This window comes from Onychomys torridus, chromosome 5 (genome assembly GCF_903995425.1).
Source record: "Onychomys torridus chromosome 5, mOncTor1.1, whole genome shotgun sequence".
Taxonomy (NCBI): domain Eukaryota; kingdom Metazoa; phylum Chordata; class Mammalia; order Rodentia; family Cricetidae; genus Onychomys; species Onychomys torridus.
This window is the reverse complement of record NC_050447.1, coordinates 76595311-76607834: the sequence shown is the minus strand read 5'-3', so window position 1 is coordinate 76607834 and position 12524 is coordinate 76595311. Positions and strand designations below refer to the sequence as shown.

The 12524-nt window shown below is 39.0% G+C and overlaps 1 protein-coding gene across 3 annotated transcripts in view; it reads left to right on the top strand.

Moving 5' to 3' along the window:
• Nucleotides 1-12524, top strand: part of Nebl (nebulette) — a 364943-nt gene that overhangs the window by 195924 nt on the left and 156495 nt on the right. For 2 of the 3 annotated variants that reach the window (XM_036186869.1, XM_036186870.1), the window contains exon 4: nucleotides 9739-9846. In XM_036186869.1, coding sequence (XP_036042762.1) covers nucleotides 9739-9846 — 108 coding nt within the window. The other variant, XM_036186871.1, reaches the window with a different exon arrangement.

Here is a 12524-nt window from a genome sequence, read left to right as displayed (position 1 = left end):
TTTAGGGAGATCTGACTTTGAGTATTCTGATAAAAACATCTGGGCCTGGGAACTTTATCTTTGGCTGAAGCTGAGATTAAGGTCTTACTTAGGATACGGGGTTTATTAATGCCAGTGTCTGTTTGCATGTGGGTGCCGTGGAGAGGCTGCATTTTTAGCAAGCCAGCCTCCCTTGTTTTAGGGTTAGGAAAAAGCCAGATGTTCTGTATGTAGCACATGCTTGCTGCCCTGCCTTGCAGTCAGGGCAGGAACTTCCAGGTAGTGACTTGGTGAGTTCCAATTATCAGTTTGTCATGTCCATGGGACAAGGAGCCATAGCACCTTTGATTAATTAGATCTAACTTTCTAGAGCCCCTTTGCTCTTAATTGATTAAGTAATATGTCTGAGCATTCTCAATATCTAAGCCCTAGAACAGAGCACACTGAATATATTGATTTGTTTGGGCAGCTATCACAGGAGAAAATTCCCCATTTTGCGAGTGGTGGGTTAGAAGAAGTGACCCCACAAGAGGTTGACACAGCCTCTAAATGCTGCTGGAGTTGGGCTAAAAGTACCTCTAGCTTTATGTAATATGGTTTGTGAAGTTGTGTAATGAAGGTAGGTTTTAGAGTATAACTCGTCTGTCTTGATATCCACTCCAGCCTGAAAGCCTAATTCAAAGAAATAACAAATTTACATTCAGGGTAGTTTTGTTTGAGTTTATTTAAAGGACTGAAACACACACAATTCTCATAATAGCTCTTGCTACTGATGTATTGATGGTGCTGACAAAGAGAAAACTCAGACCAGATGGTTTCCAAACAGTGGGACCACCTGGCTTGTTGGCAATGCCAACGTATTCCTGTTTCTCAAATAGCTGTATTCTCACTTACGTGGAAATGTCTGAGTGTGATGTGCATGGGCCCAGCCAGAGTGGCGTTCCAAAATCAGGATTATTCAGTGAAGTAAAAGCACTCAAGACACCCTCCAACTGACCCCTCTTTCCCATTTAGGATACTCTTAAGAGTCTCATTTTCTTCTTTTTCTTTGTGACTATACAATAAGGCAAAAACCAAACCAAACCAAAACCAAAAACAAAATAAAACATTGCCTCTTGAGATGTTTATTCTAGAAGGAATGAAAACCTCTAAATCCTTCTGGAATATTTACATAGACATGTACTCAGCTAGCCCCTCGCCATGCATCCACCTAGATGGGGCCTCTCTGCAGCAGACAAGAAGAGACTCCAAGTGCTCCTGGAATTCTTGTACTTACTGAGTCATGAGACCTGAACATTCACAGGAAGGAAGGTGGGAAAAGCTAGCCATCAATCTACAGATTGGCTTAGTAGATTGCCTCTCAAAATTAACTATCAAACCTTGGAATTTGCTTGAGTTACTTGGTATCTAATTTTTCACTGTTGAACTACTGAATTAACTTAGAGACTTGAAGGACTGCAGTCATTTCAAAGTTTCATTTTGAGGTTGGTATCTTAGCTACTCATTTGATGTATACCTATTGGGCATCTAACTAATAGTGTGAGAAGCCATTAAAGAATCAATACTAATTACTGCAACTCATAGGAAGATTACTTAAGATCTTTTTTATACTGTTTAAAATATTTTAAAGTCTTTAAAAAGAACTAACACTTAAAGCCATTTTGTTGGAAGTCTTTCAAGAGAAATATCAGTATGTTTTCACTAAAACTTCATTTTCCTTTAAAGGATACTCTGACTTCTAAATGATCTTCAAATTGGCATCTTGAAGATGATGGGGTGGGAGAGCAAAGACTTCAGGGACAGCAGGTCTCAGTTGGAATCTGTGGTTCTGCTATTGCTTTGGTGGCAGTGCTAGCCTTGGATTACTAGCCTGTAAGCCTCAGTTTTCTCTCTTAGGATTTTTGACTGCATGTGATACAAAATTCAATCTTTATCATCTCAAAATAAAAGAAAACAAAACACTAGTTTGAAGGAAGCAAGTCAAAAGCTCTAGAGTAGCAGTTGTGTCTTCCAGGACTTCTGCAATACCACTAATCAGAGGCCATCAAGACAGGTTGTGGAGCTGAATCTAGCCCTGTGGGTTCTGGCAGTGGCAAGCATAGCCAGGGATAGTTCCAGAGTTTTATATCTTAGAGTTTTAGTTGCCGGAGTGGGAGTCTCCCTCTGTGCTCTGTATCCCAATCTTCTGGTCTCCCAATCTTGGTGAATTGAATTAGCTTAGTTTGAATGATGGTCTTTGGGTTAGTTCATGGTTAAGGACATAGACCATGAAGAAAGTGATGATTCCTAAGAATCCCTGGGTGGATGGAGTAGGGAGTAGGTAGGAGTAGGTTTTAGGTGGACCCCATATAGGTTTTCATATATTTTTCATGTATAAAAAATAGTAAAATAGGTCTTTTACAGAGTGATTTTCTGAATGGTTTGTGAAGTGCCTGGTACAATGTCTGCTGCCTTCAAGCCCTTAATAAATGGTAGCTACTATTACATAGCAGGAAGACCTGATACGGTCACTTCTTAACACTGACATTGTAATCAACCTGAAGCCTTCACTATTTTCCACCAAACCAAGAGGCTGCTATTTCTAGTATGTTCAGTAGTTTCTTCCCCATGGTAGAACAGAACAAGTACTATATTTCTAGTTTAACACAGACTTTTTAAATTACCTGCCAGATATCCTACATGTGTATTGTAAACAAATTTTAACTTTAAGAAAATAGTCTTAAGTTTTTTTAAAATTAAAAATGGCTGCTGAGCTCCATCAGTGAGGTTAAAATGGTCAACATGGAAGCATTCCTAGTACCATTAATGTACACTGTTCATGTGAAGAAAAATTCTTTTCAAATAGTTTTACTTCTCATTAGTTTTGACTTTCATTCTTAGGGATTCCCCCCTCCTATATCTGAAAACATGGAGGAAGCATGTTTTCCTATAGATGAGCAGTTTTTGTTTGCCTGGTGGAGCATGCCACTGCAGGTGTAGGGGGACCGTTAGGAATCATGTTAATGGCATTATCAATCTGTTAGGAGATAGCATATATAAGAGAGTAGAACTGTCAGTCATTTTCATCAGCTGTGGCACTTGGAGAGTAAGGACAGGCTATTTGATAGTTTCTTATGATATTTTGTGTTAATTCAACTATTTGTGTACATTTGCTTGGTTCCTAGTTTATGGCGATTCATCATAGTTGGAATGAAGCTTGTGTTCTAAGTTTCTAACTTCTTGATAAACTATTTCCTAACTGGAAACTGCTTATCTCCCAGGCCTTTATAAGTGAAAATAGGCACTTAAGAGTGTTTCTTGTTGTAATTTTTTTGTCCTTAATTTAACTATACACAGTACCTTAGTTCAATTGATTTTAGTAATGTTGTACACTGTGTGTGAGTTAAGCTGTTGACATTTAAAAGTCATAATCACGTAGATCTTTAAGGTGAGAGTGGTTGTCTAAAGGATAAATAGTTAAAAGGATTTGTGTATTTAGGCACCAATTTGCCTTGTTAGTGTGGCTTGTTTGTTTATTTATTTATTTATTGCTTTGAATCAACATTTTCACCATTACCACACTTTGAGCATTGGTACCCAACATTTGCTCACTGTTAATTGGACATATTGATGATTTTGTTGGTATCAACCATGATATAGTAGAATGATGTTTGTGGTGACGTGTAGGCCGGGTTACTCTGGACTCTGAGTGATTCTCCTTGTCATTTTGTGACACCACTGGATCTATCATAGGTAACGAAGGGGCTAAATTTTAAGCTATGCAGCTTGTCTGACACCCTTCCCCAAGAACTGCTCAGCAGTTTGCACGCCCATCTCTGCCTTTGCACAGAACATTGTTATACCTCATTTGTGTTCAGTTTAACATTTCCAACTTCAGTGTTCTAAAAAATTCTCAGATAAATTGCAAAGTAATGTCAGTGAAGTTGCCAGAATGGTGGGATCTCTGCCCCTTGCTAGCTTTGTGACATCCAACTTCCTTTTTCTATACAATGGACCAAAATGCCTACCTGCCAGTTTTTACCTGAGACTCTATGTAAAAAACATTTAAATTTGTGTCTACTGATTTATTTATTTCTATTTTTAAGAAAAGAGGATGGCAAGATTTCTCAGCTACTGATGGCATGGTGCCCCCAAATGGCTGCATACTTCACCTGGGTGTTTAATCACTGGGATAGAGTAAATATTTGTCTCTGGGAATGTGATGCTCAGTGCTTCATACACATTATCTGCTGAAGTACCTATCTAGTCTGTATTCCCACAATATGGGAAGTGACCAGTGCAGAACTTGGTCACTGGCCATTACTGGCTGCCAGGCATTGTCACCATCTCATTTAACTATCACACAAAGGTGCTGTCAGTATTTTATTACAATTATACTTGTTTTGTCCTTGAGTAAGCAAAGTCTCAGAGAGGTTAAACATCCTGCTTGAGGTCACATAGCTAGTCAGGGGTGCAGCTGGGACACAAGACCAATTTATCCTTGGATGAGTCTCTCTGTTAACTAATCAGACATAGTCAAGTATCTTGATCAGTATGGAGCTGATACAGAAATTAATGAAAACATATTTTTAGGTTGTTATATATTTAGATTACTTATTTTGTAGTAAAATATAGGCTTTACTTTTGATAAAGAGACCCCTGAATCTGATAGAGTTGGATGGTGTTACATGGAAACCTGAAAAATTCATAAATATCTCCAAGTGTCTTTATGTTGCTATGGAAGGCTAATTTGAAGATACAAATTCATGGAAATTACTTTTAATGAATTTTGATTATGTTTTGAAGAGGTAATTACAACTTTCATTTTATTTAATTAACCATGCATTTACAAATTGTGGTATTAATTTATAAAAAAGCAAATTTACCTTTGAACTCAATTCTTTGACTTAGTATTTGTTAAAATTAACTTCACCTTTAATCAAATTTTCCTGTGTAGTGCTTAATTCCCACAGGGTATTATTGTAGGTGAACCAATGTTTTGCATTTTAGGCTTTAAAAACACAAGACCAAGACCAAATAGTAACCAATCTTAATGTGGTTATTAAGCCTCTAATGTGTGCACAGCACCAAGCCAATGAAGCATATGGCCCACATTCTCTAGCATCTTGGATTCTGTTGAGCCACACAAGGCAGTACCATTTTGCAGATCAAACGAAGAGTTTTGCATGTAGTTTTATGATGCTATATTCCTTACAACCTTCTCGTGAGCAGAATGTGATGCATCTATTGTGTCTTCCAAGGCAGTGGAATTGGTCACTGATCTCATTGTATCAGAAATTAAATCACAAGCACAGGAACATGAATCAGTAGTAAATATGCCCATAGGCTTTAGCCTTCTATTAAGCATGTTTCCAACAAGCTGTTTTAAGGCTAAATTCCCCTCTCCTTCTGCCCCAGCCCATTGTGATATGCCCCATGGGTCCCCTTGAACGTCTGATACTCCTCATTAGCTCATGTTTGGAATCCTTTATATATACCCTTTCATGCTCTGGATGTTTCCCCCCTACTTTTATGCCTCAAGTTTCTGCTGTTAGTCAAACATCTTCATTAAGATGAAGGAACTTAGAATGGTTGACTTAACTTTCTGTAAGTGGAGTTTCACTGGCTAGATCATGTGTCTTTGGTTCATGAGTGAATCCGCATTTACCAGTCTTTATTCATCTTCATGTGATTTTAATTTCATCTGTAGGTATAAGGTGTATGTGCTTGTGCATTACAAGTCAGTGTATGCAAACATGTGCATATGTGATCATGAACACGTGTGCATATATCTATATCCATATATCTATACAGATAAATACTCAGAATGCCAATACATGGACAAACATAATATAACAATATTGTATAACATTCTATATTTGAAATTACATTTTAGTTACTTTGCAAAAAAATACTAAAAACCCAAAATGACCAATTATGTGACTTTCTTACATTTGACATTAAAATTGCAGTGTGTGTCTGTGTGTGTGTGTGTGTGTGTGTGTGTGTGTGTGTGTGTGTGTAGAGAGAGAGAGAGACACCTATAGTTTCAGTACTAGAGAGATTGAGACAGCAGGATTGTGGGTGAGTACAAGGCCAGCTTGTGCTGCATAGCAAGATACTGTCTGAAAAAAAGTGCAATTCTTTTCCAAGGTGTCTTTATTCAGTATTGAATGGATAAGATTATGAGAAACCAAGACCGTGTTACGAGCTTCCCTCTGCAACCAGGTTCTGCACATATTCTTTCTGACCATTCTTAGGCTGCCATCTTGGTTTTTCCTTCTCATTTCCTTGCCTTCCTGCCCCGCTTGAAGAGATTGCGCAGCTACCTGATAGTTCTCCAGGAAGGCAAGGTCCTAAGGTCGGATCCAGACCTCGGCCGCATCCTGTGGCCTCAGAGGTGCTTGCCGATGGAGGAGCACTGGGGAAGGGGTTCCCACACTGCTAGCCCTGCCTGAGCCCTTGCTTCCCTCCCATCCCTCTCCAGAGAGCTGTCGGAATGTCAGTTGTGACGTAGCTCTCCTGACGATCTTGTCTCAATTGGAAGCAAAGCCATCATCCCTGGGGCATGCACATGGCCACTCTGCATCCTCTTCTTCTTTTCATCTCCTCCTTACTTCTGTTCATATAAGTTCATAGAGCCAAGTAGCCTTCCTCAGCCTTCCCAAGGTAGAGTCCTGACACCACCAGGTCCCAGTGTCTGGAAAGCTCTCCTCAGAGGTGGGTGTGGAATTCCCTTTGCTCCCAACCCCTGCAGGGCTTACTGAAAAGTCAACTTCTGTTTGGGGTCTCCTCCCAGTGCCCTTACAAGGTTAGCATTTCCGACACTGTACATGGCGCTGTCTCATATCACTTCCTTTGGAACTTTTCACTGGCATCCCCTTCGTTTGATTTAGATCGTGCCTCCTACACCTCTGCACTGATATAAACTCGGTGAGGGTAGGGAGTATTCATTTTTCTTTGAGGTATTGTTTCCACACCTGGAACAGTACCTGACTGAGCAAATGGTTGACTAAGTAAAATCTCAAGGGGGCCAGTCCAGAAAATCCCATGCCTTGAAGGCCATTGCTATGTATGCAGTCATCATGGTACACTGATTTTGAGAAACAGTTGAGTAGACAAAAGACCGGATGTCAAAATTGTATACAGCAATGCTGAGCACAAGGGAAGAAGAAAAGCGTCTTCTTTTTTCTTTTCTTACTTTGCTGGGGAAAGGCCAGGAGACGGGCAGCTAATAGGAGGCTCAATAAATACTTGAATCAACGTGTCAGGTGAGTTAATTCATAAGCACACTGTGGTAGCGGTTGTTTTCCAAATCTGCGTGTTGAGCTGCATGTTCTGGCTCTCATCCCTCCCCATGTCCCTCTGGTGGATGCCGGCCCCGTGAACAGCCATTTTTCTTTCCTGTTTGTGAGAAGGCTCTCTGATCTTGAGGTCTGATATGCGGTCTCCACTCTCTTGTCGGTTCCTCCTCTTTGTTTTTCTCCTTGGCTTTCCTCTTCCTGAAACGCTTGCTGAGCCACTCCCATGAGCCTCTGCAGGTGCTCTGTAGAGGGATAGGATGCAAGTGGGTGGGAGTGTGGAGAAGACAGTTGACTAATGGCTCCGTGGCTCCCTGGATATAGTAAACAAATACTGGGTGGTCGGCGCTTGAGTGGGTGTGGAGAGTGTACCACACTATTACAAAGGAAGAAACAGCTTCTAAAACACCAAGAAGCATTTAGAGAAGACTGCACACTTTCCAAACAAGTCACTTGAGTAGGCAGGCCCAAACCAAACTGTGTGTAGGTGTCTTGTGAATGTGGTGAGGAGGACTGCCAGATGCTAATCAGTTCCAAACTTACAATGCCAGTGTTCAGTGTATTTTCTCTTTTCTTTCTTTCTCTGGAAATCAGTATTTAAGACAAATATCAGAAAGAATGAATTATGGTGCTTTCTCTGAAGCTGCCAAGGAATGGAAGGGTGTGACTAGTAGACTGGCCTTCTGGAAGGTCTCCATGCTTGTTATCATTACCTTGTTGTCTTTTTATATCTCTGTTAATTTACTACCCTGTCTCTTACTGTGCTCACTACCAGCAAAGCTGACCGGCCTCCCTTAGCAAACTGATACACTGAGAGCGTGCCTTGGGCCTGTGTGTCTTCAGACTCATGCCTGATGCCTTAGTAAATGCTGGGAGGGTGAGGTTAGAAGGCCAAGCTCACTCAGCATTTTCTCTGCAATAAAAATATAACCATTTATTGGATCATTTATTTATGGCAATAACTAAAGTAAAGGTCTTAGGACTTTTTAGGAATTTATGGAGAATATTAAGGAAAGTGTGGAGAGAAAATTAGATATTCCTAAGCTGAAACTGATGAATTTCCTAAAAATTCCATTTGTTTTTAATCAAGGTTTAAATTTTTTTTTTCTTTCAAGCTCATCTGGCCAAAGAAAATCTTCCAGTAGCCTCAAGGCTAAGGATACTTGACAGGATTGAGTTTATAAATATGGGTGGATTTCAGTGACATGGTCCTACTAAGAGAACTTCCAAACCTGCTCAGGATCCACATTTGCAACAAACCCACAATAATTTAACTGTTCACTTGAGGCTTTTACTTCTGAATGCAAAACAGACATGCGGTTCCATTGTTCTTGATTTGGGCTTTGAAAAAACAAGAAGATATTAATGTGAATACGCAGTCATTAACAAAACAAGTGTTTCGCTGGTGGTACAAACTGCCACTGTACAAGTAACAGGAGATAGACTTTGTAGAGCTTATCTGTGGTTGTTCTAGCCCACAGCTCCCTATTAGTCTGTTTCTTTTAACTTACTGATAGTGCTGGGATTGAACCCAGGCTTTGACCTTTCTAAGGCTACATCCAAGTCTGCTCTGCTAACACCTTTCTAACAAAAGACAGACTCACATTGTGTAGGTCGGGCTGATCAGGAACTCGGTCCTCCTGCCTTACCTTCTGAATGCTGGGATTACAGGATTGTGTCCCAACACACACAAGCATCTTCATAGCTCTGCACACAGCATACCAAGGGTCAGTCTGAGGAGCTTCCTACTCCTGAGATGTGGCCTTCTTTATAAATATTTTCATAAGTATTTATCTCCCCGACATCTGTCAGTGTAGCACAGTGTAATCACATCCATATGCTTTGCTGTATGACGTAGAAGGGAACTGCGTACAGGCGGGGCTGGCCGTTGATTTGTCTTCCTCCTATTCAGGGCAGCCCAGGCTCCAAGTATTGCTTTTCTTCTGACAAGATGGCCTTGTATTATATTTACAATGTTAAATATAATATTTAATTGCCCTTTTCTACTCTTTTCTTCTTCAGTAGTGGCCATTTAAAAAGCAGCATTAATGGTGATAATTGTAACCATTGTGAAATACTTATATGTACCAGTTAGTCGCACACATTTACTGGGTCATTTGATCTACGTTCAGTTAAATAACTTCTGTTGTTATCATCATTTAACAGATGAACCCCGAAAGGCACAGAACGGTTAGGTAGCCTCCTGAAGACCAGACTGGTCACAGGGAAAGCTTCTGGACCACAAACTGCCTGCTTAATTTCCTCCCCACCCCCATGCCTCTCACAGTAATTCTTTCTGAGAGGTGGGCTGTGCACGGTTAACATTGCCTCCAATTCCAGCAGCTTCTGGGGCCCCTGCCTCTCCTGAGTGGGATCTGTGATTCCTGCTTACCTTCTGTGTGTGTGTGTGTGTGTGTGTGTGTGTGTGTGTGTGTGTGTGTGTACATGTGTACATAGGAACTTTCTTCTTTCTTGTCAGGTCAAGTACAAAAGAGATTTTGAAGAAAGTAAAGGGAGAGGCTTCAGCATCGTCACAGACACTCCAGAGTTGCAGAGGCTGAAGAGGACCCAGGAGCAAATCAGTAATGTAGGTGCCTCTTTTCTTGATGACAGGGTGACTCTGGTATGTGTCTCTGGATGTGAATGTGGGATAAGTAAGGGTGAAGCATATCTGTTGCTGAGTGGTATTTAGTCTACTCGTAAAATATGCCAACTTCACCTATTAAATCCCTGCCCTTGGATTTCTTCATGGTTATCTACAACCTAGTAGTTAAAATTCAGAATCTTCTTCATGTATTTTGAATATCTCCAAGCCTTCAAATTTGGTCAAAATTAAATGTTTGTAATTAAAAATCTAATAGTTTTTTTTTCCTGTAGATAACCTTATAAAGTTAGTATATACTTGGAGTATATTAAAAAGAAATCTGGTATTTTCTAATTATGTGTATACTTTACATATCTGTAAATCATAAGATACATTTAATTTTAGAAACAAATATTTGTATATGTAGTTACTTTCTACTTGGAAGCCACATCTTTTGAGTAATATATTTTCCAGAATAACCAAAAATGGGACTAGCAGAAGTCTAAAGCATGTTAGAATGTGAATTTAGTACTTACTAAAGTTGGATAAATGGTTCATTCTTAACTTTTTAAATTCATATTTGTGACTGTATTTCTACCAAGGTATTATATGAAGTGTTTCAAAATGTATTTTTCTGCAAAGGAGTAGTTTAATGTTAGATATCAGACCAGAAATCAATAGCTGTGTATGATATAGTTGTGAGCAAACATACAAAGCACAAACTACTATTTCATGAGATTGTGGTTATCACTTGTACAGGTATGTATTACAAGTATGTGTATATACATACTTTGTTTATATAGATGTTATAAGTAATATAGCTCCAATTTCTAGGAAATGCATATAGTTAACAGATAGATTTAAATTTGCTGATATTGGGCTGTGATCATGAGATACATATACATATATGTATATATACATACACATACTATTTGCAGCTAGAATTTAGCATGTAATTTGTGAAAATGTTATTTGTCAAAAATCCAAGAACATAAATATTTGATGTTTAAAATGTTATTTCAAGGCTGGGAAGAGGACTTTCTTTTTTATCACATTCTCTAAGGTTTATCCAGTTTGGTCTTTATGTGGAAATTTTATTTGAAAATTGATTTTTTCATTTAAAGAGAAGGAGTTGACTTTTAAGACCTTATGATATCCGTCCCTTGGTTTTTCTTATGACTCTTTGGAGTGCCAATAATGAATGATAAAGATAATTACTGTCATTTTCCCATTCATTCTTTGCTCAAATCAAAACCCTATTCTTGCTTGAAAAAATACAAACTATGGATGTATTTCATGGATAGTTCTGCTCAGGGTTTTAAAATGTTATATCCACTACAGTTCTATCTCAAATGTTCAACTAGCATAGAAATTTATTTCTCAAAGAACTAAACAACTCTACTTAAGACAATCACATGACAGCTAACATGAGGACTGCAGCTCATTCAAAGGTAAGCCTTTTCATGGATGTTCAAATTAAGCCAATGTTCATAAGTAATTAGAAAATAACTGATCATTTCACCAAACTTTATCATTAGCAGGAATATACTTTATATTCAATGCCAGAGGTCGTTTGCAGATCCATTCTTAATTATGCCAAACCCTTTATAATGCAGGTATGTATTAATCTATAATTATCATGTACATTGTGGTCTATTCAAAACAGCAATGAGATATGCTTATGAGACAGACAATGGCCAGCTTTAAAAGCATCTAATGTCTTAAAACCACTCCCCCTTTGCATTCTCTTGGTGTTAGCAGCTGCAGTAATCACAGTAGTTGTCCATTTATCCTTGATGAGGCCTATCGATGGTTGCATTATAGTAGGGAAAAGATTTTACAATATTTCTGTTAAGGCCCTACTTCTGAAGAAGGGAAGCTGCAAAATATTTTGAGGTCTGGTGAATTTATTACTCATTTATAAGACGACAACTTCATGGAATTTTTCCGTTCTGCACTGGGTTTTCCATATTACTGCAGGGTCTCTTGCTGTGAAAAATCTGACTGATCTGAAAACCACCACATCGGTTATTCTAGTTTTCCAGACCACTTTCCTTTAGACCCACTGAACAGCATTTGGGAAAACCCCACACAAATAGTTTTGAGTGTGACCTGGGTTGTTTCTGTTTTGAGAGGAAGAAGTGAGCAAGTGTCTAAACTAGCAAGGCTCTAGTATCTTTCTGTTAGAGATGGTTGGGTGGAGCTCACCCTGATGACAAGAAGAGATGAGGTTTGTGAGTTGAGTCTTCTGTTAGTTCCCAGGTGATGGGGAAGCTGAGTGATCATTATAGTCTATATTTTTCCTTTTGATCTACATTATAGAATATATTTCCAGTTCATTTTACTTTTGAATATTTAGTGGCTCTTTCTAAGCTCCTGTTAATTTCCTTTGGACTGAGGAAAGTATAAAGACATGAAACTGTGAATTTAATAACTCCTAGGTGTTTGGAGTAATATGTTATGGATGAGTGGGCATTTTTGATTGCTTGTGTGTGTGTGTGTGTGTGTGTGTGTGTGTGTGTGTGTGTGTCACTGTTATGAAAAAAATTCAGACACTAGGAATTGAAGTGATTTGGAAATATCAGCTCAGTCTGCAAATGTTACAGGGGTGTGGGATAAAGAAGAACCCTAAATTTCAAATTTGGAGTAATAAAAGAAGTACATGTGGGCTAGCCCTGCCT